At 36.4% G+C, this 26,915-nt stretch overlaps 1 protein-coding gene and 1 pseudogene across 7 annotated transcripts in view; both read right to left on the reverse strand.

Annotated features, from left to right (window-relative positions):
- SLC44A5 (solute carrier family 44 member 5) overlaps window positions 1-26,915 on the reverse strand; it is a 389,751-nt gene that overhangs the window by 302,456 nt on the left and 60,380 nt on the right. For 3 of the 7 annotated variants that reach the window (XM_063624062.1, XM_063624065.1, XM_063624061.1), the window contains exon 2: window positions 10,749-10,830. The exons of 3 other annotated variants lie outside the window; for them this stretch is intronic. In XM_063624062.1, the coding sequence (XP_063480132.1) occupies window positions 10,749-10,761 (13 nt within the window). In that variant the 5' untranslated portion in view covers window positions 10,762-10,830. Of the gene's footprint in view, window positions 1-10,748; window positions 17,689-26,915 lie in introns of those variants that run through there. One more of the 7 variants, XM_063624066.1, reaches the window with a different exon arrangement.
- LOC134734985 (uncharacterized) lies at window positions 7,350-7,447 on the reverse strand (annotated as a pseudogene).

Genomic DNA, 26,915 nt, shown 5'->3' on the forward strand with positions numbered 1-26,915 from the left:
TTGCTCTCAGTAGTACCTCCCGACTTTACTCTTGCCAAAAACTAAACTTGGGTACTTTACAAGTGACCCTGACATTTTCTAGTAGCTCCTTATTTCCTCAGATGCCAAAACCAGCAACTAATACTTGAATATTTTTTCCATACCAGACAGAGCCTACAAACCCATCCTATGACTGTCCAAATAAATACAGTTCAGCCATCAAAGTGAGTCAGAAGTAAGGTCACATACCTGGACCAGTGATAGAAAGGTTGGGCATTTGAACAGAAAATTAATGAATATTAAAGTGAGGAAGTTTAATGAATATTAAAGTTAGAAAGTGTAAGGTGCTTTCCTGCCCAGAGATTAGAAGACCTGACAAGTCTAGAACTCTAATAACCACAAATGGCCTATTGCAGCTTTATCAAGATGCACTCCACAGAATAATAACATGGGAAGATGCCCCCCAGATTGCCTTTCATGAGCAATAAATGTAGAAGCAGCTACACGACACAGCTTTTTTCTTAGAGATTCAGAAAGTGCATTAGCATATTAAAAGATTTTTTAAAGCCTGTCCATAAATAGACCTATTTATCCCTGTTTAATCTGATATTTAACCTGCTTTTTGCCAAACGTTTTTAAACATTATTTTTAATTTGTATATATTTATCTTGTAAAATATGTTGTCAAACTTTTTTGACCACTGAATACCTATTAAGATCTCAGAGAACTGGTATCCCAAGAAATATGCTTGAGAAAAAGCTGACCTTCTCAGTCATTCATATATACTGCTGCTTCTTGATCACCTAGGGCTACCCTATAAGGTCAGGCATTGACCATTTGATGTCCTAAAGCTGTGTTTCTTAAACTTCTACATGTGTATGAGTCACTGGGGATCTTGTAAAAACATGGACTCTGATTCAGGAGGTCTAAGGCGGGCTCTGAGAGTTGGGGTTTCTAACAAGCCTCCAGGTGATGCCAATACTGCTGGTCCGTGTCACACTTTGACAAAGCTCTACAGGGACCTGGCAATGGGAAAATATTCATATCTCCAATCTCTTTATCTTACCATTCTTAATAACAAATCTTCCTAAAATACTGCTTTCATTATGTCACTTTGCTGGTCAAAACTTTCAGTGCTTCCATCTTCTCTTCCACATTAGTCATTCAATGATAGACATTTATTAAACCTTTATTGTGTGGTAAATAGATTAAGAAAGCCTCTGTCCCTATATACTCAAGAAAGAGGTGGGTAAGAAACAAGGCACAGAATGCCAGGAGCCAAAACAATAGAGAATAGCTAATTTCAGTAATTTGCATGTGCTACATGACTAGACCAATGATTCCCAAAGTGTGTTGCCCGAAACATCAATGGAAACCATCGGCATCACCTGGAAACTTGTTAGAAGGCAAATTCTCAGGGCTCATCCTAGACCTACTTAATCAAAAACTTTAGAAGTAGGGTCTAGAAATCTGAGTTTTAACAAGCTCTCCAGATGGTTGAAAACCACTGGATTAGACAATCAGTAAGTTTCTCTCCAGCTCTAAAATTCTGTCATTCTGACGGCTGATAGCTCTTTCAATGATTTTTGTTATCCAGACTTTTATAAACTGAAAGCATACTCTCTGGAATTAACTTCTGGGATTTAAAATCCACCTCTTACACTTAATTGCTGTTTACACTTGCACGTTACTTCAGTTGTCTATGCTTCAGATTATTATCTATAAAATGAGGGCAATAATAGTACCTATTTTCATATGGTTGTTCTGAAAATTAAATAAACTATAATAATATAAGTAGCTAACCAGGGAAGATGCCTGGCATGTGGTGCTTCAGATCATAACACAGTCATTACCCTCTTAATAAGGCCTTCCTTGGCCACTCTATCAAAATTGCCACCCACCCCTACCATTTCCTTGTCCCCTTCCCTGCTTTATTTTTCTCCTTTGCAGTTATTATTCTCTAACATACTACATATTTAAATTGTTGCTTTCTTTACTATCATTTTCCACTAGAATGTAAGAGCTATAAAGCTGCCAAAGATTTTTGTCCATTTTGCTAAGATCTGTATCCCCAGTGTTCAGTGTAGAGTTTGGCACATTATAAGCACTCAAAAAATATTGGTTGGGTCTGGGTGTGGTGGCTCATGCCTGTAATCCCAGCACTTTGGGAGGCCGAGGCGGGCAGAAAGCCTGAGCTCAAGAGTTCGAGACCAGCCTGGGCAACACGGTGAAAACCCATCTCTACCAAAAATACAAACTAATATATATTGGTTGGATGAATAAGGGAATAAATGTTAACTATTATTGATATTTATCTTATTACTAATAATTAGCAATCTAAACTTTCCTTATTGAAACAGTTTCTACTTCTTGTTCATTGCCACAAATTACGCTTATGTCCCATTCCATGCTCTACTCAAATTATGCCCCATTTCTAAGATGCCCTTCTGCCTAAATTCAGCCCATGGTAGACCCTGCTCAAGTTCTGCCGTTTCCTTTAATGTTCTCTGATGACTGAATGACGCTGATGATTCTGGCCCTATAGCTCTCTGAATGTCTACATTGTTTACTGTCTGTGCCATACAATTTAGCACTTGATTATCTTAATCTAGTGTCAGTAGAATGAGTAAGTTTTAAGGAATTTACTGAAAGAGTCTGTGTCATTCATGCAATAAATATTCCATGAAAAGTTGGAGGAATGAGGCCCCAAAGGAAACAATAGAAAACCTTATCATTAATTATCCATGTTGTCCTCGAATAATAAAAATAGCACTTTACATTTTACAAATGACCCATTAAGGCTGTTGGAATCAAAATGGAGTCCCTTATGTTTAAAAAAAATCTGAAAATAGAGCCAGGGAAGGCAGCAAAAAAGAAGGCTCTCACACTTGTATACCTGATTACAAAACTTACCACGAAAGACTGCAAATACCAAAACCTTGCAGGAAGGCCACTGCACCCTTGTGTCCAACCTCAGACTGATGTTTTCCATGTTATTATATGTCTTTGTACCCAAGGATAATCATTTCAATAAAATTATGTAACATTCCTCATTTTTTCTGTAAAAACTCTTTGTCTTCCTTTACTTCTCTGAATACACACATAGTTTACTATGCACATTTCCCCATTGCAATGCCCTACTCTTGAATATTTTCTTTTAGAGAGCTTCTCTGTTACTTAAGTTGACACACTTTTTAACATATCATCCTAATTTTGATTAGATAATCTCAAAGACTATGCATCCTTGGTCTCAAATTTTCAAAATATCTTTAGGTAAATTATGAAGAGACCATTTCCTGAACTGTAAAACATAAGAATAAATTGTGAAAGTCATAAAAGAAGCAGATAATTACCCAAGAAGTTGTCAAGTTCAGGGATGGAAAATAATTGGCTCTTTTGCCCTGAGTCCTCCTGCCAACTGGATCTGCAAAAGGCTTCACCATCATCCCCATGCAGCACTCGAGACAGGCATTATCAATTGATCAGAGCTGGCAGAAAAGGGGACACCCATTTGCCATGCTATCTTACTCTAACCATTCTGCTTTTAAAGGTAAAGGAAACAGATATTTAAAATTTTAAAGTGATTTACCTTTTACAAAGCACTTGTTAAAGTCGTTGGAATCAAAATGGAGTCACTTATGTAAAAAAGAAAAAAAAATAGAGCCGGGCTCTATTTGTCCAGGTACATACATGGTCATACATGGTGACAGAACCAAGACCTAAGCCAGCCTCCTGATTCTGTCCAGGGCTCTCTGCCCCTCCTACTCCATTTCTGAAATTCAGTACCTACATTTTCATTCTAAAGCAATCAAAACATAAGAAGCAAACCTTTGACAGTTTTCCTACTAATGCTCATTAATATAATGCTGAAATGAAAAATGACAGCTTCAAGTCAAGTGACGGACAGGGTTGGTTAGCCTGTTATTTTTTAGTTCCGTTTATTTACCTAAACCTAGAATATGTCATGACTGGAAATAGACAAAACAGATTATTCTAATTCTGCTGTCCTAGAAAAAGAAAAGGAAAATAGTCCTCATTAATAGGAACTGGGCTCAAATCCAGTCCTGAAATAACTTCCATTACTGAATCAACTTTTTAAAGGTGACTTTTCCTTTATTAATGGCAAAGCATTTTAAGCATAGCTTTAATTACTCAGTTTAAATTATAGGCAGACATACAGAGTTGGAAAAATATGAAAAAGAGGTGAGAGAGAGATAAACATCTACTTTAATATAATGACCATTCGCTCACTATGGAAATTATGCCCACATTATAATTTTTCCAGAGCCTCTCTCTGAATCACAGTTTCTAAATATTAAAATCACCTCTATAATGCAGTTAGAATAAAAACTGACTTGTCAAATTGTACCTAGTCAATTGATAATTCTATCTTGATTAACTCTCATTTTTTAGGCATACTATAATTGAAGCTGCTTTTTTTTTTTTTTTTAAGAAAAATCATCATCGGCCGGGCGCGGTGGCTCACGCTTGTAATCCCAGCACTTTGGGAGGCCGAGGCGGGCGGATCACGAGGTCAGGAGATCGAGACCATGGTGAAACCCCGTCTCTACTAAAAATAGAAAAAGTTAGCCGGTCGTGGTGGCGGGCGCCTGTAGTCCCAGCTACTCGGAGAGGCTGAGGCAGGAGAATGGCGTGAACCCGGGAGGCGGGGCTTGCAGTGAGCCGAGATCGCGCCACTGCATCCAGCCTGGGCGACAGAGCGAGACTCCGTCTCAAAAAAAAAAAAAAAAGAAAAATCATCATCTAACACAGTTAGAAATTGCTTCTGGCACTATCTGCTTACCTAAGGAAACCAGGATAACTGGCAGTTCTGTTACTTCACAGAGTTAATCCATTTTAGCAACTATGTTACTTAGTTACAAGGTACCAGAAATTGGTCCTGTAGTTTGTCCTTTCGCCCTGAGAAGGTGAGCCTGATACATATTTGAAGGAAGAAGGAGGAAAGCAGCAAGTACACAGAATCACTTCTCCTCAGCATGCACCCTGCCACCACCCTGGGGAGATATGCTGAATCCACAGCTGAAGTTCAGGGTCTGTGCTGCCCCTTCTCCATGCAAAAGGGCAGTCAGTTCTAGGGTTCTTCCATCGTGTGGAAACAATTCCAAAGGCCCTCAGAAAAATCCAGCCACAAAGCTGGAGTGATTCTCACCTTACCTCCCTAAGTTAGCCCAAAGATCACTGGTGTACTGGTGTACCATGAATTGGGGTCAAAGCAAGAATGTCACCAAGAGTTCTGGCCATATCCCACCATGCTAGCCTGGGCATGGTACCTTTAGACAAACAGGGTAGCCAGGACAAATTTTGACTTCTAGAAAGTAGACTAGTATTTCCTAAAGAATGGTGCAGGAAACATTGGAGAACTCTACTTTCTAGCCTAGTCATTACAAAAAATCAGAGATGGCTTCCCCTGTATCACAATGAGTTTTTCAGGCAGTAGATTTAATCATCTGGAAAAGAGTACAAGTACCCCAACTCCCTCAGCAAAAACATTTTTAGTAGTTGGCATCTAAGACACCATTCACAGTTACTGGAAACCCTTTAAAACACTACCACATTCATAATAAAAACCCAAGGCCAGGAGCAGTGGTCCATGCCTGTCATCTCAACACTTTGGGAGGCAGAGGCGGGAGGATTGCTTGAGCCCAGGAATTTGTGAGCAGCCTGGGCAACATAGCAAGACCTCGTCTCTTGAAAAAAAAAAATCCTTGAGAAATGGCTATATGCTTGCTAAATCCGACACAGTAGGTAGAAAATAACTTTAAGAGTAGAAAGGACTTGATTGGGAATTATGGGAATCACAGTGTGGTCACTGCTCAGCTCTGTAACCTTGAGTGAAATTACTTCCCATCTCTCAGTCTAACTTTTCTCTTTTTAAAAATAATCATAATAAAACTAATTTCACAGTGGAGTCCTGAGGATTACATAAAAAACATAGAAAAAGTGTCTTCATAAAAATGCCTGGCCCAGCCAGGCGTGGTAGCTCCCGCCTGTAATCCCAGCACTTTGGGAGGCCGAGGCCGGCAGATCACAAGGTCAGGAGATCGAGACCATCCTGGCTAGCGCGGTGAAAGCCCATCTCTACTAAAAATACAAAAAAAAAAAAAAAATTGGCTGGGCGTGGTGGCGGGCGCCTGTAGTCCCAGCTACTCCGGAGGCTGAGGTAGGAGAATGGCATGAACCCAGGAAGCGGAGCTTGCAGTGAGCCGAGATCGCGCCACTGCACTCCAGCCTGGGTGACAGAGCAAGACTCCATCTCAAAAAAAAAAAAAAGAAAAGAGAAAGAAAAAAGAAAAAAAAAAAGCCTGGCCCATGATTAAAAAAAAAAAAACTAAATAAATAATAATTATTTTCTTCTCCTATTTTCTTTTTACTAGTAAATATGCCAAATGATTTTAAATATTGTATATAGCTTAAAAACTTAAGTAACATGCCAGTGTCTTATCTATGCAACTGTTGTTTGTATTGCTAATTTGAAGCAACTACTATTTATGTATGTAATTATATGTGAAATTTGAATGAATTATAACTCTGGGCAATCATCTAGTTGAACAATTCAAATTGGTACCATAATCTGGATCTCCTTTTCCAGAAATACATTGCAACTTTATTTCTCTTCTAATCAATCTCATTATGATGGAAGAGAAAGAGGGAAAATCTATGCCTCATCAGTTGAATAATAGCAATGTGTTATGGCCTCTTTCCACTGAGTCCATTTCTCTTGTGTTAGATAACATGTATCTCTCAAAGTATTTTTGCTTATCTGTCTTCTAGAGCCTGCTTATGCATCTTATATTGCAAATATATCATTCTATTCAGTTTTAGAAGCAAGTATGTACAATTCTGAAAAAGGAGGAGAGAAAGAAATGCATGTTTGATGCATCTAAGAGAACAGGCAGAAACAGTCTATGGCCAAGGACAACAGCAGGCTTGTCCATCTGCCCATCATCAAACTGAACTGTGTCCACTAGTTATCAGCAGGGGGTGGCCAGTGGGCATCACACTAAAATAGAATTTCTGCCATTGGGAATACAAGGTGAGGAGGGAAGAAATTGTTTCAGAATCCATTTCTGCTTTGGCATGATGTATATAAAGAATTGTTGCTTGTTTCTTACACATAAATATAAAACTTATTTCATTCTTTTTTTCATTTATTAAACATTTTCTGGATGCTTTTTAGAATCTAGGCACTGTGCTGGCCACCATGAATATACAGAATAATTTCTTTCTTTAGCGATTCTGTTTTATGAGGGGGACAGAGAAGTAAACAAATAATTATAATACAGTAAGATGACAGCTAATATACATACAATGTGCTATTGGAATCCAAAGAAAGAAGTAATTAACTATGCAAAAATATAGCAAGTTTACAAATTTGTGAGGCATCTTTGCAAGAGGCTATGCTAATCTTCTCTGTAATATTCCAGTGTTGATACCCACAGAAATGAGACCACTACAGGAGACCAACCGCAGAAGTAGAATAGAAAATCCAAGAATAAACAGATCGATCTTGATGAGTTATGTTTGTCTTAGGGTAGGAGAAAAAAGTGTTTATTGTCTTTATTTTCATTTATTACAGTCTTTTTTTATGTGTGTGTATGTTTATGATATAATTTTTAACCTTAGCAATAGCATCTAAATGTCTCAACCTCTGTATTCTGTATCAGTATGCTTGACGGTATGACCATCGGAAAACATAGATAGAAATATGATATAAATGTAGATATAGATATAGATGCAGATTGTGAAATAGATTTAGATAGCTTCTTGTCTCTGGAAATACTACTTACAATATACTTTTTAAATTTTACAATAAAGCATTGTCTTTTAGGTAATTTCCTAACAGAAAAGTGAAGATAAAGCATAGCATTTATTGGCACTTAGCAAAATTAAGATGTTAATACAAATACATCCTTAGTGTGCTTTTAGACATACTATAAAGGCTTCTTTTCGATTACAGAAATGAAGAAGGAATGAATTGAGGCACTCCAATTGAAGCTAAAGTAGAAAGTCTGGGTAAACTGTCAGCTTACTGTTTAAATGTCTGTTGGCTTTGTTACTAGCACACAAATTTGGAAACAAAATTCACATCAGTTTCCGATAAAATTTATCGTTCCTCTTTGAGGCAATTTTTGGTGCTAATTTACCCAAGTCTCAACTTGGGTATCCCAGGCATTCCTCTGTGCTGTTCCTGAAACCATACACTGGCCTGGAGCTATTTGCGTAATAATATTGGTGTTCCCCCTCCATTCCCCAGTCACGGGAGCCAGTGGCACATTCTGAAAGGTACTCCAAGATATTTGCTCGCCCCAGGAGCACCACAGTTTTAAGCATCAGGCTTAGCCAGGGTCTAAGTCTGCTTTAAAGAACCCACTCCAAAGACTAACAGCTGTCACTTTGCCTGTCTCTGTCCTGGTGGACACCAAAACTTAAATGGTCTATCCCCTGACGAATTCAAGAGAATACAGTCACATTGTTATTATTATCCATCAATTGTACAAGACACAAAAAGTCCTAAACTTACCTCTAATCTCTACTTTAGTCAGATAATTGACTTTTTTCACATATCAAAATTTCATTTGTACCTTACCTACATGTAATGAAAACTACAATGCCTGTGGATATAGCCTAATGTTTTTATTCTTTCCACCTGTCAACTCTGTATAAGTAATTTGAGGTCACTGTTCTCAATGTGTTTCTCTTTTAATAATATCTAGCACAGCTTCACAGCCAACTTTATTTTTAATGAATGTTTTCATTGATAGTGGTGGTGCTGGTGGTGTTGCCAGCTTTTCTGTTCCACTCCAACAAGTATCCAAGTGTTGTCCTATGAGTGAATAAAGTTTTGCCAAGATCTATGTTATTTTCTATGACTTTTATTACAAATTTCTAGCCAATATAGTTTTTCATTCCCTGCGTATGTAAAAACTGCAAAAAAATGGAATTTAAAAATAAAAAGTAAATGTCCTTACACAGTAATGGCTCAAGCCCAAGGAATCTGACTCATAAATGCTACGGAGAAAGTCGTTCATTAATTGAAGGTCAAAGACATGCAAGCTACTTGACAATAAATGGAGGCCAACAGAAACATTAATTAGTGGAAATGTTTAAAAAGTAGACATCACTGTGAAAGCAATGGCTTATTTCTGATGATGAAAGGTGTGTTATCTCTTCTAGGTTATTTATTAACAATAGCCAATATTCAGAAAAAAAAAAAGAGATAAATGAGCAACATGGAAAAGGGCTAGGTAATACCCAACTTATGAGCAGCTTCAAAACTCCAAGAGTATGCCAGTTGTATAGTTTTAAGAAAGTATTTTCCCTTACAGTATTGTAGACATGGTAGCAACACTTTGCTTTCAGCTCACATAAGCCAATCTAAACTATAATGTAGTTGAAATATTATATTGCCCTAGTAATTCTATATTAAATTCACCTAACCCTTTGTAACACACTTCTGAATTTCTATCTGTGAATAATAACGAAAAAACACCATTTATTGAGCATATATGTACTACTTCTCAGGCACTGTGCCAATTTAATCCTTATCTCAGTCTGTAAGATAATTATTATTATTCTCTTTTACAGATGCGCAAATTTAAAATTCTAAAACAATCTGCTATAGGCATGAGTATGTTAATAATGCTGTATGTATGCATAAGAGAAAGTGTTCTCTAAGTCTGTCGTTCTCCAGTTTTCATACTTAAGAAACAAGAAGCAATCTACAGTCAAAGCGCAGAGGCTCTGGACACAGAATTCCCTGTAACATGTTCACGACATCAGATAAATGCCTCTGTCAGTGACTGTCCATATAGTACAATGTATTTGCAGCCTTGAGGAATGTGTAGATTCAAACATATTCTTGGTTCCTCTTTAAAGAATCTTGTTAGACAGACCTTTAGATCTTATTTTTAATAACTCTTAATCTTTTTTATGCACTCAGCCAAAGATCAAAGCTGCTGCTTAACTTTAAGCTATACATTCTGTATTTTCTACTTTAATTTGTACTTATGCCACTTTTTTTTTTCATAGCAAGAGATAGATTTACCTTCACGAAGGAATACAATTTGCCCTTAAGGAAATGGTATTCATTTGCAATAAACATTTGGTAAGTAACTACTTTTTCAAAAGTCAAAGACTAAGTCTGAAGAAGGTAAAAAGATGGATAAGACCTAACCTATGCCTGTAAGGGGCTTAAAATCTAACTATGGGGACAGAAACTGAATCAGGGTTAAGTTTGAAGTGAAGCCTCACACTCCCTCTCCAAAGAACAATTTCTGACACAATATTGTTTCTCTAAGGAGCAAGCTCTAACTTTGTCTCAACACGAGAAAGGGGGCTAAACAATAATCGTCTAGGATAAACTGTTAAAACTAAAAGATTCTGGTTCTACCAGTAACTCTTAGGGAGAGGGGGCAACGCTGAAGAAAGGGAACAGTTTTAGAATTGACATAAGTGTGCCTGAGGATGTTCCTTTACAAACCACATACCCCCAGCTTGCCATCTTCCCAAGAATCACTGCTATAGGGAGTCCAGGTATAGAAAGGAAGATGTCATGCGTCTCAGAATCTTGAGATAGGCAAAGACTGAGAACCACAAGGTCTAACATGCTGTAGTTTTCCAGGTGCAGCTTCCAGTGACAACATAGTATATACTCATTTTTCTATTTGTCCTTATTTAATATTAAACAAAAAAGAATATTTGGCACAAAAGTCCAGATCAAGAGGAACTTAATTCAAGTAGGTGATTACCTGTGTCATTCATTGAGATAAAAGGCTGTCTCTTCAGAAGTAGGCCTGAATCACTGTAAACTTGAGTTGCTTAGAAAAGAGTCTGTGATAAAAACAAGTACGAAGATAGTTATCTAAGGCAAATTATTTTTACTCATTAACAACTAACCTTTTGGGAATGCTCTCATAACTTACTATAATTCAATCTCCCCGAAAACTCAGAGAATTAGCCTAACTCTCTTCTACACATAAAATACTGCAGATATTTTCTCTCTTTGGAGAAGCAGCCTTTCTCCTCTTTTTCCTGAAATGAAATTCTTAGTACCACAGCTTCCTAAATCTATTTCAGTCCTTATATTTATCTTTTATCTACTTTCACACTTCACGTTCCACCTGTAAAATGCATCCCTAACCAGCTGATATTCTATCTTATCTTCCCTCCACATGCACCATTTAGCATTTACATTTATGTTTTATGTTTTGCTGCCACACTGATTACCAAATGGCGGTGGATGACACTTTCGTTTTGAGTTTAGCATTTTGTTTCTGTTTTAGTTTTAGGGGGAGGGGTTTTTTAAATGGCATTATATGGCATTTAAAATTATACGGCATATCACTCTATAAAAATTTAAGTTAAAGAAAAGCCTTTTTCCAAATGAAGGGGAAAAGCTATTCAATTTTACCACATAGAAACCACTGCTAAAATTTTGATATTTTTCCTTGCAAGATTTTTTTCTATGTTTTTTTTTTGTTTGTTTGTTTGTTTGTTTTGAGACGGAGTCTCGCTCTGTCGCCCAGGCTGGAGTGCAGTGGCGCAATCTCGGCTCACTGCAAGCTCCGCCTCCCGGGTTCACGCCATTCTCCCGCCTCAGCCTCTCCGAGTAGCTGGGACTACAGGCGCCCGCCACCACGCCCGGCTAATTTTTTTTTTTTTGTATTTTTAGTAGAGACGGGGTTTCACCGTGGTCTCGATCTCCTGACCTCGTGATCCGCCCGCCTCGGCCTCCCAAAGTGCTGGGATTACAAGCGTGAGCCACCGCGCCCGGCCTCTATGTATGTTTTTTAACTTTCCATTTTGAAATAATTTCAGACTTACAGAAAAGCTGCAGAAATAGTACAGAGAGTTACCAGGTACCCTTCACCCAGCTACTACCATTAATATGTTAATGACTTCCATAACCATAGTAGCCTAGATATTCTATGTATATTTTGACAAGGTTGAATTTATATTTTTTGTTCATTGCTTTTTTGCATTTAATATGATAGCCGAAGCATTTATATTAAGTTCTCCAAAAATATTTTAATGTCCAAGTAATGTCATACTACATAAATGAGTACTTTAATTAATTATTTCCATACTGTTGGATATTGAGATTGTTTGTGATTTTTTCTATTATTAAAAACTCTCATCAACATGTTATCATTTTTTAAGTACCTACTAATTTTATGGGTCAAAAAGGTAGTCTCTCATTTTAAATTGCTTTTTTGTAGTTATTATTAAAGGTGAACATTTTAAATGCTTACGGTTTTTATTTCATCTTTTGTAAACTGTTTATTCAGGCCCTTTTCCATGTACTGATTGGTGTCTGAATGTATTACTTACAGAGTTATGTAAAGCTTACATATTTAAGGTTAAGCTTTTGACTCAAAGATTACAAAGTGTTTTATTGTTTTGTATTCACCTTTTGATTATTTTGTTTTTATTTCAATAATCCAAAATAATTTTGCTGACTGAAAACAACATATCTCTTTTATAGTTGTAATTTGTAATTAAATAACTTTTTTATAAAGTAAAACTTCCTTCCATTCTTCAACTCAGTATTTCTCAAACTAAGATCTGTCAACCACTAGTTATCTGAACATGTGACTCTTGGGAATTATAGGAATTTCTTTCCTTAAAAGAGTCTATATATTATTCAAGTTTGACAATTACTGCAAAAGGTACAAAGGTCAAAGGAGGAATTCCATGTTTAATAAGATGCCATGCATACACAATAAAAACACTTTATCAAAGGATCAGTTAGTATTGTATGTTTTCTAGTGTTAATTATTTTATACTATTTTAATGTCTTATAAATACTCATAACTTAGCTGACAACTAATTTCTTTTGTGTTGTTACAAACTGAACATCAAAAAGCTATATTTCACTTCTACAACACTAAATTGCTTGAAAGTCTCAAGGCACCCCTAGCTCTTATGTCAGCTGCCTCTGCTCCCTTTGCCTGGAGCACTCTCTCATTCCATTCCTCCACCTCAGTCAAGTGGAAAACTTGTGTGCCTCATTGTCATTCCTCTCCACCAAACCATCCCGCAAAATTATCTGAATTGTATCCTCTGCTAACTTTTTCTCCATATTTACTTTCACTGCTGCATTATCCTGGCATTTTGTTATGTAGCTGTTGCCCCTCACAACTGTGGGAGACTGTTCTCTGTATTAATTTCTCATCGCTGTAATTCCAGTGAGGCTAGAAAAGTTCCTATATATATATATGTGTGTGTGTATATATATATACATATATATTATTATATATGTATATATGTATATATATATACACATATATATATAATTGGAACTTCATTAATGTTTATAAAATGAATTATCCATATAAGGTAGCAATCATCTGGGAGAGTTCTAAGAAGCCCAACCTTGTTTGCTAAATTATACTGACAAATAACACTGCAAGTTCATCTTCCAGCTCTGCAATCAGCTGTCTCGTGGGATCCACGCTTCATTCTGGCAATGGCAAATGCTTTCCATTCTGTGATGAGTGACTCAAGCCAAAGATAATATCTTTGCTCAGGCAGGTGATTAATAATCACTCTTTATAAAGACTTTTTATATTGAAATAATTTCAAACTTACAGAAGAGTTGGAAAATGCTATGGTTTGAAAGTTTTCCCCTCTCAAGCTTATGGTGAACTTTAATTGCCATTGTAACAATATTAAGAAGTGGGACCTTTAAGAGGTGATTAGGCCATGAGGGCTCTGCCGTTATGAATGAATTAATGCTGTTATCAAGGGAGTCGGTTGCTTATAAAAGGATGAGTTTGGCCCTATTTGTTGCTTACTTTCTCCCCCCTCTTTGCCCTTCCACCGTGTGATGCCTTCTGCCATTATGATGCAGCAAGAAAGTCCTCACCAAATGCAGCCTCTCGATCTTAGACTTCCCAGCCTTTAGAACGATAAGCCACTATGATTCTGTTTATTATAAATTACCCAATCTGTGGTATTCTGTTACAGCAGCACAAAACAGACTAAGACAGAAGAATGAAACAAAGACCTGTTGTATATTCTTTAACCATATTCCTCAATTGTTATCATTTTGCCACTTTTGATTTCTCTTTCTGTGTGCATGTGCACACACACACACACAAAACAAAATACTTTTGCTGAACCATTTAAGAGTTACTTGCAGAATTATGTCCTTTTATCCCTAAATACTTCAGTGTTCACTTCCCAATAAAGAATGTTCTCATAAATAACCACAGTACATTTATCAAATCCAGGAATTTAACATTTACGCAATACTAATATACAGGCTATATTCATTTTCCTCTAATTGTCCCAATAATGTCCTTTACAGATTTTTTTTCTCTGATCCAGATTCAAGATCACACATTACATGTAGCTGGCATGTCTGTTAGTCTCCTTCATCTGGGACACTTCACATTTTGTTTTTCATGACATCGAAATTATTCAGAAGTACCAAGGGATTTTTTTTTTTATACTTTAAGTTCTGGGGTACGTGGGCAGTTTTGTTACATAGGTATACACGTGCCACGGTGATTTGCTGCACCCATCAACCTGTCATCTACATTAGGTATTTCTCCTAATGCTATCCCTCCCCTAGCCCCCCACCCTCCAACAGGCCCCGGTGTGTGATATTCCCCTCCCTGTGTCCATGTGTCCTCATTGTTCAACTCCCATTTATGAGTGAGAACAGGCAGTGTTTGGTTTTCTGTTCTTCTGATAGTTTGCTGAGAATGATGGTTTCCAGTTTCATCCATGTCCCTGCAAAGGGCATGATCTCATCCTTTTTTATATGGCTGCATAGTATTCCATGGTGTATATGTGCCACATTTCCTTTATCCAGTCTATCATTGATGGACATTTGGGTTGGTTACAAGTCTTTGCTATTGTGAATAGTGCCACAATAAACATACATGTTCATGTGTCTTTGTAGTTGAATGACTTCTAATCCTTTGGGTATATACCCAGTAATGGGATTGCTGGGTCAAATGGTATTTCTAGTTCTAGATCACCAAGGGATTATTTTAAAGAATGACCCTTTGGTTCTGTCTGATGTTTCCACTTGGTTAGATTCAGATTATGCTTTTTCAGCAGGAATACTGCATAAACAGTGTTGTACATTTCTCCGTATAACATGTCAGGAATCATATCTCAATTTATCCCATCATTGGTGATGTTAACTTTGACTACTCAATAAGGTGGCATTGGTCAGGCTTCTCCACTTTTCATTCTGTAATTAATAAGTAACCTCCAGGGAGATACTTTGATGATATGTAAATATCCTGTTCCTCTTCAAACCTTTAGCTTATTGATTATTCTTCTGAATAAATCATTTTATAATGATTGCAAAATGGTGATTTTCTACCTTTACTATTTCTTCTACATTTATTAGTTAATTAACCATTCTTTTTTCTTTTCTTTTTTTTTTTCTCTGAGACAGGGTCTCGTTCTGTCACCCAGGCTGCTGGATTGCAGCAGCGCAAGCATGGCTCACTGAAACCTCAACCTCCTGGGCTCAAGTGATTCCTCCCAACTCAACCTCCCAAGTAGCTGGGACGATGGGTGTGTGCCACCACACCAAGCTAATTTTTTTTTGCCCAGATGGGGTCTCCCTATGTTGCCCAAGATGGTCTTGAACTCCTGGGCTCAAGTGATCCTCCCACCTCAGCTTCCCAAAGTGCTGGGGTTACAATTCAGAGCCAATGTGCCCAGCCCATTCTTTTTTTGAAAGTTCTTCTCCTTAGTTTGTATTTTTATTCTTCATAAGACTGTTCAAATTCAAAATTTTTAAAAGTGGTATCTTCAAATCTATTTTTAAGTTTTAATTGCATTTTTCTTTAATTTTTACATTTCCGAAGTAACATGTTAAGGACACCCAGAGCCAACATTCTATGTTACTCAACCATTTTCTACTTTGTAAAACTTTGAAACTTCTAAGTCTTGCCACAAACTTCTAATTAAAATAGAAGACTAGCTCTGTCTTGTTCCAATGCTCCTTAATCAGTCCTCAAAAATGTCTAACTCCTACCTAGAAATCTGGTCATTATATCAAGGGTCTTCAGAAGGTTCATGGAAAGTGTGTATTATGAAAAAAAGAACCACACATGGATTTTTTAAAACTTTGCACCAAAATAAACTCATACTAACTTGTTATAAAAATGTCTGAAGAGGATCTAGTTTGAGACACTAAGACATCACTTTAAAAATACCCCCTATCAGAGCAACATGAATTCTGCTAAAATTGAAGCAAGAACAAACATTAAATTTACAGTAAAGTTTGGATGAAAGAATAATGAAATCATTCACGTTTTATGAAAAGTTTATAGGGATAATGGCCCAAAGAAATCAGCAGTTTACAAATGGATAACTCTTTTTAAAAGTTAACTCATTTTAAAAAGGGATAAGACCATACTGAAGATGAAACCTGTTGCAGGAGACCATCCACATCAATTTTCAAGGAAAAAAATTCAACTTTATTATGTCCTAATTGAAGAAAACCAAGGATTAACAGCACGAACAATAGCCAACACCATAGCCATCTGAATTGGTTCGGCTTACACAATTCTGTCTGAAAAATTATAGATGAGCAAACTTTCCACTCAATGGGTGCCAAAACTATTGCACCCAGATCAGCCACAGAAAAGAGTAGAGCTCTCAATGGAAATTTTAAATAAGTGGAACTGAGATCCTGAAGCATTTCTTCAAAGAATTGTAACAGGAGATGAAACTTAGCTATGATTCTAAAGACAAAGCACAATTACAGTAACAGCTGCCAAGAGGTGTAAGTGGTCCAGTCAAAGCAAAATTGTACTGGTCAAGAGAAAAGGTCATGGCAACAGTTTTTGGGGATGTGCAAGACATTTTGCTTGTTGAGTCTTTGTTGGACCAAAGAACAATAACATCTACTTATCATGAGAATGTTTTTGAGAAAGCAAGCCAAAGCTTTAGCAAAAACAAACAAACAAAAAAAAAAACACCCAGGTAAGCTTCACCATAGTCTTTCTCCACTATAAAAATGCACCTGCTCATTCCTCTTAAGAAACAAGGGCAATTTTGCAAGAGTTTCAATGGGAAGTCATTAGACATCCACCTTACAGTCCTGATTTGGCCCCTTCTAACTTCTTTTTGTTTCTTAGTCTTAAAAAATCTGTAAAAGAAACCCATTTTTCTTCAGTTAATAGTCTAAAGACTGCGTTGACTGAATTAATTTCCCAGAACCCTCAGCTTTTTAGGGATGGGCTAAATGGCTGGTATCATCACAAGTGTCTTGAATTTGATGGAGCTTATGTTTAAAAATTAACCCTATACTTTTTATTTTAATATTTTATTTCCATTTCCCAAATAAAAATTTATTTTCATAAAATCCAGATTCTGCATAATATTTTTCCATGAACTTTTTGAAGTCTCCTCACATCTCTAGTTTTAGACAGATCAAGTCTCATTTTTATTATGTTTCATTACACAGTGGAGATTAAGGAGGACTTAGTCTTATCTTTTAATTTAGAGACCAGTTTCCTTCTCTTCAACTAGTTCAATTCTGTGTTCAGACAAGAATCAAAATAAAATCCTCAGAAAATGGATCGATCTAATAGTTTCAGTGAAAAAATACTTTAGATGTTAACTTTATGAAATTTAATGATCTTTTAACTTTATGAAATTTAATGATCTTTAAAAATGTGTTTACCATTAAGCAACCACTATACTAAATAATAATTTGGGCAATTTTGCTACTAAATATTACTAATTTTTTTTATTTCTGAAGCTCTCTCTCTAGACTGCAGATTAAGAACTATTGGTCCCAAATATGCAGTTTTCCCGAGTCAAGTAACCATGTCAAGAAATGCCATTCTGTCTGAAAAGGGCTAAAAAGGACTCAAAGAATACACAGAACACATCTCACATCTGTGAAGACTGTTTACTAATGAGATCATCAAGAAACAGCCAACATCAATTGTTTAGAGTGAAAATTTGAAACTCGGAAACTGTGGCATAGAGGCTCATAGATTTTCATAGCTGGAAAGGACCTTGGTGGTCATATTCAGCCCAAAGCTCCCACTTTGTAGATGAAGAAATTCATACAAAGAGACATGACATAATTTGGCCACAGCCAATTCATGTCAAAGTAAATAAGGATAAAATGTTAATTAAGAGACAAACACGAGGTTGATAATTTGAAGAGTCTAAGTTCATTAGTGTTTCTATAACACAATTTAGGGTTTGTCAAGTCCAGTCTAGTTTCCCATATCTTCCATCCTTCCTATCCCAAAAGCTATGGCTATAATCTCAGCCAGGGTTCTGGAAACAATCCTCATTGAAGACAGATGAGATTTAAGGAAATCTAGTCAACATCTCCAGAATTGATATCAAATTAAACATGTTCTTTTTTTCCCTAAGCTCTGATTTTATTTCCAGAGTTTTTGCTTTGACTCCTTGACCAAATTCCCTTCTTGAATACAGTTTGGGTAACTAGACACTGAGATTGGCATTGTTCTCTGTTCTTGAGTTCCAGTCTTGGATAGCTGCCTAGTAAAATACTAAGGCTAGGACTGTATGTTGTTCTTGCCAAGCTCTGCTTCTTCCTACAGAAAGAAAAGTTAACCACAAATCTCAGACCAATTGGCCTGCTCCATCATTTAATGATGCAGCTGCCTAGATCTTTAAATATTCATGAAACTAAAAATTCTCCACCGCCCCACTCTTCCTTCTTCTTAGTACACCTCTGTCACTATGTATTGGATTATTCTATCTCATTTTCAATACCTGTGACCTTTCTCATTTTATTCATTTATTCAGCAAACATTTATGGGGTGTCTCTTGTATGTCAAGTATTGTGCTAAGCATAGGTGCAGATGGTAGGGATGAAAAATAGTTATACTTTAATTCCTGACCTTAAGGGATTTACAGTCTTGTGACGGCAACAGATTGTAAATGGTTCACACAGACAAAACCATGTACTTACAAGGTGAGAAAAGCATCAGGAAGGAAACACAGAATTACCCAGTTTAGTTAGGGAAAAGTTTTCTGGAAAAGTAACATTATATCTGGAGATTTGAAGGATAAAAATGAACTAGCTTGTGAAGCACTGGAAAAAGTATTTTAGACAAGGAACCAGCAGATGTGAACATCCTGTAAAGGCTTGGGAAATTGGGGAAACTAAACAGAGACCAGTATGGCTGGAATATATTGAGGGAAGAGGAAAGCTGATTAAATGAGAAAAGAGAGGCAGATTATACAAACCCTTGTGGGCCATGGGAAAGCATTTTAATTACAATGTAATTGTAATGAGAGGTCATGTTTTTAAGTGAAGAAAAAAACATAGTTTTCATTTTTAAAAGATTATTCTGCTGAGTTGAAAACAGTCATTCGAACAAAGACATGTATACAAATGTTCATAGCAACATTTTTCATAAGAACCAAAAAGTGGAAACAACCCAAATGTCTATCAACTGATGAATGGATAAACAAAATGCTAAATAGCCATGTAATGAAATATTATTTGGCCATAAAAAGGAATGAACATCATGGGTTAACCTTGAAAACATGCTAAGTGAAAGAAGCCAGGCACAAAAAGCCAGAAATACATGATTCCATTTAAATGAAATGTCCAGAATAGGCGAATTCATAGAGACAGAAGTAGATTAGTGGCTTCCAGGGGCTGGGGGATGGGCATGGGGTGTGACTGCTTAATGGATGAGGGTTTCTTTTGGGGGTGATGAAGATGTCCTGCAATTAGACACCAGTGATGCTTGCAAAACATTGTGAATGTACTGAAAGCCACTTCGTTGTACACTTCTAAAATGGTAAACATGATAAATTTTACATTATGAAAATTTTACCTTAATAAAAAAAGATTATTATTTGAACAATAGACTACTTTGCATGAGAGAGGGGCCAGCTGCTGAGGGAGTAATCTCCATATATGGACAAGAGCAGTAACAGCAGAGACCAAGAAATGGGGAAGATCCACTGTAAATTTCACAGGATTTGATGATGTCAGTAACTGAATCAGGGAGAAGGAAGCAGAGAGGAAGGAAGACATCCAGAATTACTCAGAAGCTTCTGACTGAAAGAAGAACATGTTTCAAGAGGAAATGAAGGGCTTAGCTTTGGACTCATTAACCTTGAGATGCCCATGACCCAGCCTAGGGTACCCTATGCTAAGACACTTCCACATTTTAGAATATTACTTTAACTTTTCTAAACTTCACTTTTCTCATCTACAAAATAGAAATATTAATAGTGTCTAAGATAATTGTTGTTAGAAAGAAGTTAGGTAATTGATGTAAAGTTTTTAGCACAGTTCTTAACACACAGTAGACCCTCAATCACTATTAGAGATTATTATTGTTGTTATAATCTTTGTTTTAATTATTATACGTATTCCATATGCTGATTCTTTGTTCCTCCTTCCAGCTTCTGCAGATGCTTAGCCCACCCAAAAGGGTTGGTTTTGAATGAAGTTTCAAGCCCTCCCAATTTGCTCCATTTTACTGCAGCTAATGAGTCCATAACCAGTCATAATCTCAGATATATTGACAGGGAGGGACCTGTCTGGCTGAAAATAGTATTCAGATTCCTTAGCCAGGCAAGTATATTCTTATGGTGGAGAAGGCACACTGAGCTCCAATAACCACATGACAATTTTACTTTTAAAAGCATCCAACTCACTTTCTTCTGATTTTATACTTTCTTGGGATCCTCCTATCCTTAATTTTATTTCCCTAAGCTTTCTCTCCCACAGGGAATAAAATGTGCTGACAAGCTGACAGGAGTATTCCAGTCTACTTGGCAGTTAATTTCCTCATAGAGACTTCTAAATTGATGTTCTGGTTTATAATCAGACTCTTGTAAGTTTGGTCAGAAGGGATCAATTTGCCTGGGTCTGTTAACCTCTATGTGTCCATATAATAACCCAGTTTCTGAACCTGAAAGCTGCGTATCAGAACCTGGGCAATGAAAAGCCACTAAGAAATGACACATACACTGTATCACCAGGCTAGAAACAGCCACTCAGACTTCACAATACAATACTGTACAGAATTGTGAATATTGAGGAGTTAATGTATATTAAAGTGCCTGGCACATGTTAGACTCTCGGTCAACATTAGTTTATTTTTTATTTTTTAAATCATATGCAACTCACAAGGGAAAAGAATCCGTCTGAAAAATTTCAGATGAACTGAAATGATCCTACATTTTTTTGTGCTTCATCTCAGTCAATCCCTAATTTTCCTTTCTCCGATGAATTTTTTTTTTAATGTTTTCTCATTTGGGCAGCTGTCTTTTGCAATTGGCTGTCTCCATTGTTCATCACTCAATAATGCTTAAAGAAAGTATTAGTGCAAATGAAAGTGCTATCTGAGAATAATCGTATATATGCTGAGGAATAATTAGCTCACAAACTCTGTGATCTTGGGCAAGCCACTTAACCTTTCTACATGTCTGTGTCTCATTAGTCAGCAAACATGCCTCACCAGCCCATCCTATAATGTCTCTTAGTGTCCTTTCCATCTCTAGTATCTATAAACCATATTCACTACTAAATCCTCAGCACTTAGCACCCATAGGTGCTATCGACATATATGTTGAATGATTGAATGTATGTATTTTAGGCCTATATTTGGTTCACAAATCTCATAAATAAGCCCAATTTTTACAATAAAGAAAATGGAAATCAGTCACTAACTTGCTTTACACAAAAGTTTAAAAGTTCTAAGCCTTAAAAAATATAACTGGCAAAAAAATATATAGGCTAAAAGTTGAAAACAGACTCTCATATAGGCATTCTATATGCCAACCTCAACATCATTATAAAGGGTGAATGAATGAATGCATCTATCGATTGATCAAAACTTGTTGAATTTTTTTAAAGCATAAATTGTATGGCTGTTTTTTTTTTTTCATTTGGGTCTGTTTTCCCACCTCTGAATGCCCACAGAGCATTGTTCACAATAACTAATTTAACAAATCTATCCTTTTGGAGTGTCTGTTGCTTTAAAGAAATGATGCCACTCTTTAACACTGATTAGAATCACAGTACCTAAGAGAAGCTCTTTTATTTTTTGGTGGCATACTTTCTAGAAATTATCTTTGGCTTTTTAGCTCAACTAATTCACATTTGTGGCTACAAAACAATTATAAATGATAACTTTTCCATGCTTTTCACCTTTGTTAATAAATGGTTTAAAGAATGAGGGAGGTTTTTTTAAATTCCACTTTAATCTATCGTTCCTGGCATTTAACAGAAATCAGGACACCAGTTCAAAAATTACATACCAAGTCAAGAATGAAAAACGAGCTTGCAGAAAAAGTGTGTTGTCTTTTCTAACAAACTTCACGTTTTCCAAAAAAGAAGTAGACTATATTTCTGATTTCTTATTTTGTTCTTCATTTACTCACCGTGACTACGGCATAAATAAAATTATGTATATTTTCTATATTACAGTTTCCCTCAGTTCAATTAGTTCAGTTTCACAAGTATTACTGACTACCTATTGGGAGCCAGCCACTGTGCTAGGTTCTAAGGAGTACAAGAGTAATAAGACATATTTTCTAACTCTCATGAAGTTCACATATTATTAAATTTTTTCATTGTTTTTTCAATATCTCAGCTGCCACAACCATTTTAATCAAATAATTTTACTTTTGCCAGTTTTATATTTTGAGGTTTAATATATTACTGCTTTAATATTTTTGAAAAATTACTGGTCTGAGGGAAGCTAGAAAAATTTAAGTAATTACAATACATCATCATTCAATTGGCTGACTCCATAGTTCATCACTCAGGTAATAATAAAAGCGTTGTCTTACCCTGGGTTCCCCAGAATACAAAGCCTAAGACACAATAAATGTAACTTAAGGTCCAGAGCTAGGGAATGGGGGAGAAGGGAGGAAAGAAAGGTATGTCAATAAAAGATTCCATGTTGAGTTGACCGGTCACCCATACAGATGGCTGGATATTCAGTCTTATAGGACACCTTAATAACCTCTTAGAGAAAGAAAGTATGAACTATTTATTCATTACTGTTGCCTCATATTGATCAAGGGTGGTCCCCCAATAAATCAACTCCCCATCATTTCTAGGTTGTACATGCATGGAATACTGAGCAAAATCTCAGGGATGTTTTATTCCTTACTGCTTCACTACCAGTAAAGAATCTTTGTGGAGTGGGAGGAGGAGGAGGAGGAGGAGGAGGAGGAGGAGCTAGGGGTAAATTGCACCAGCCTGAAGCAGGGCACTGTCAGGTTGCTCCCGCATGAAACTGGGTGGCACTTTCATAGAAATGGTCACCACAGCCACAGCTGGGATAAGAGTTGAGGCCAACAAAATTTGAAGCCATGTGTAAGAAGCATTTGATAAAAGTGTATGTAAGGCACAAAAGTAGAACTGAATAGAGAATGATTAATTCTGTCTGGAGATAAAGGGATCCAAAACTTCACAAACAACTCCTCAGAAAAATTATTAAAAGTAATTGAAGTATCAGGCTGGGTGCAGTGGCTCATGCCTGTAATCCCAGTGCTTTGAGAGGCCAAGGCAGACGAATCATTTGAGGTTAGGAGTTCGAGACCAGTCTGGCTAACATGGTAAAACTCCATCTCTACAAAAATTAGCCAGGCATGGTGATGTGCACCTGTAGTCCCAGCTACTCAGGAGGCTGAACCATAAGAATTGCTTGAACTCAGAAAACAGAGGTTGCAGTGAGCCGAGATCACATCATTCATTGCACTCCAGCCTGAGCAACAGAGTGTGACTCTGTCAAAAAAAAAAAAAAAATGTAATTGAAGTGTCAGATGGCAAAAGGGGATTAGTAGTCCAGACAGAAGGAACAATACATATGACACAGATGTTTGAAACAACAACATACATTTGAAGAAATTAAAGAAAATTAGTACCTGTATTCCTGGAGTTGAAGAAACAGTAGATGTGGTTAGAGATGTAAACAGAGCCCAAAACATAATGGATTTGATAAGCCATGTTAGGAGTTTAAATTTAGTACCAGAAAAAAATGGACAGTCATTTGAGTGGTTTTAAACAAAAATATAAATTTAAGGTAGGGTGTAAATAGAATTATACTAATAAATGTTATTATGGAAGTAGGAAATACAAAAAAATAAGATATTGCCTTTAAATAGATTCAGCTATGTTAAGGATACATATTATTAGCTCTAGAGTAAACACCAAAACACAATAATAAAAGGTATATCTAAGAAGCTAATAGAGAAAATAAAATGGAACACACACATACAAATTCAACCAGCTCATAAGAAGGCAGAAAAAAGAGAGAAAAAAATAGACAGAATGAAAACAAATAAAGACAGTACACTTAACGCCAACATTTCGACAATTACACTAAATGTAAATGGACTAGACACTCCAATTAAAAGTCAAATAAATGCAACATGGTTGAACCTCACAGATATTGTGCCACATGAAAGAAATTGGACACAAACAAGTACATACTAAAAATGTTAATTTATATAAAAGTTTAAATCAGACAAAACCACTTTATATTGATAAAAATCAGATCAGTGGTTGCCTGAAAAACTCGTTAGTGCAAGATATTGACTTCAAAGATGTAAGAATGAACTTTTTAGGGAGACGAAAATGTTCTATATCTTAATTGGTTTGGTGGCTCTACAAATGTATATGTTTCTCAAAGTCATTGACCTGTACACTTAGAATATGTAGGTTTTACTGTATATAATTTATACCTAAACAAAATTGACTAAAAAAAAAGAGCAAACAAACATCTCTCAAGTTCCTGACTTGAATGAATAAGTGGTGATGATGGTAAGAGTAGAGGAGAAACAGAATGTTTTGGCCTCACATTATAGGTTTACATGGAGTGCCAGTTTAAAGCCAAGCCATTATGCTAGGGGCTGGAAGAGCAAGGATAAATAAGACACAGTTCACCAATTTGAAGGGTAGTCACAAAGTCTAATGCAGAATATATGAAAACAACTTTGTTTACTACACTATGGGAAATGTTCCACTAGAGTTATGGACAAAGTGCTGTGGAAGACAGATACTTCATGTAATAAAATATTAAAAATTCTCCATCGTTAGATGAAAAACAAATATTTGTATATCCACATAGTAGAATGTTATTCAGCAATTAAAAGAAGCAAAATATTAAACTTGCAACAACATAGACGAATCTCAAAATAATTATGCTGAGTGAAAGAAGCCAGACTTATCTTCCCCCAAAAAAGTACACATTATATAATTCCATTTGTAGAAAACTCTAGAAAATAAAAACTAATATATATAGCGATAGAAAGCATATGAGTGACGGTGTAGAAGGAGGAGGGGATGGAGAGTGATGGAAAGGAAGGATTACAAAGGAGAATGAAGAAGTCATCAGGGGTGATGATATAGTCATTATTTTTATTGTGATCATGATCTGAAACTCTTTCTGACCCCTCTTCCTCCAAGCAAAATTAGTCACATTCTATTTTGTTCTACTGTGCCCTATGTTTGTTTCATGGGTAATACATATGTCAAAACTTACTAAACTAATCTAAATATGTGCAGCTTACTGTGGCCAATCATACCTCAACAAAACTATCTTAAAAACACTGAAGACGATCTTGGAAGATGAAAGAGATATATCATGTTATAGCTGCACTGAGTAGCATATGATCTACATTAAAACCTAAATTTCTAACATTAAATATAATAAAGAAAATATTCGAGTTGGAATAATGATATTGGCAAGCCCTCACTGAGTGTTTACTCTGAGCCAGGCACTTTGTTAAGTCACTCACTTGCATCTTTTCATTTCATCCCTGCAACAACCCTATGAAGTAGGTACTATTAACATTTTCAAATAATAAAAGAGGAAATTGAGGACATAGAGTTAGAAGTGTGTTCACCTGTGAGTAACAGAAAAACCAACTTCAGGGGCATAAACAAATAATGGCTGTTATTCTTCAAAAAGTAAAAAAGGGGATTGGAGATAGGCAACTCAGGTCTGTTTCACCTACTAAGTAATTTGGACAAGGATGGGTAGGCTGTTTCTTTTGCTGTCCACACCCCCATGCACAGTGTCCTACTTTCCTCACAGTTACATGATAGCTGCTATATCTTCTGGAATCACAGGACTCCAGGTAAAATAAAGAAAGAAACACGGGTGATGAGTACACTAATAGCCAAGACTTCACCACTACACAATATATACGAAAAAGTGAAGAGAAAGAAGACATAAGGGTCATACGGGCTGAATCTCCTAGCTTCCTCAGGTATTTCACCCAGCAGGCTTTAGCCTATTTGTCATTGGGCAGAACTGTGTCACATGGTCACCACTAACTGGAAGATGGCTAGGAAGAAGGTGATTGTAGATAGAAGCCAGAGCAGCAAATTAGTAATTTCTGCTATTGCTACTAAGAGATGGAGTCAGAATTTGGTCTAGACTTATTCCCCAGGCCTGTGCTATTAACCATAATGTTATACGAATAAAGTTCTCCATAAATTCTCCCCAAAGCCATCTTAATATGCCAAGCAAAAAGAAAAAATTTCATCCAGAAAAACATGGATTTGACACAGTGTAAGTGCATAGGGAGCATGTAGATGACTTTTTAGAGTAGTATTATTTTCTTATCTAATGCAGGCAACATTGAAAATGTGGGAGAGAAAGGAAGGAGTGAATACACAGAAGAAAGGTGGGCAATGGTGACCTATAACTTAATTTCACATATTTTCTATCTAATAGCTCTGTCTCTTCTGTGGCCTTGTGATATAGCACCAGTTCCTGAATGTCTCATCTAGAAAGTTCTCTGGTGCTTTGTCAGGGTAATTTTCCATATTCTACAAGTGTTATCTGGGTATATGCAGGAGGCAAGGTAGTTTTTAAAACAGAAAACAAAAATTATATGGTTCATATTTAGAAGACATAAATATTTTCAAAGCACTTGCTATTCAAGTCATTTCCACTATG

This window comes from Symphalangus syndactylus, chromosome 12 (assembly GCF_028878055.3).
Source record: "Symphalangus syndactylus isolate Jambi chromosome 12, NHGRI_mSymSyn1-v2.1_pri, whole genome shotgun sequence".
In the NCBI taxonomy this organism is placed as follows: Eukaryota; Metazoa; Chordata; class Mammalia; order Primates; family Hylobatidae; genus Symphalangus; species Symphalangus syndactylus.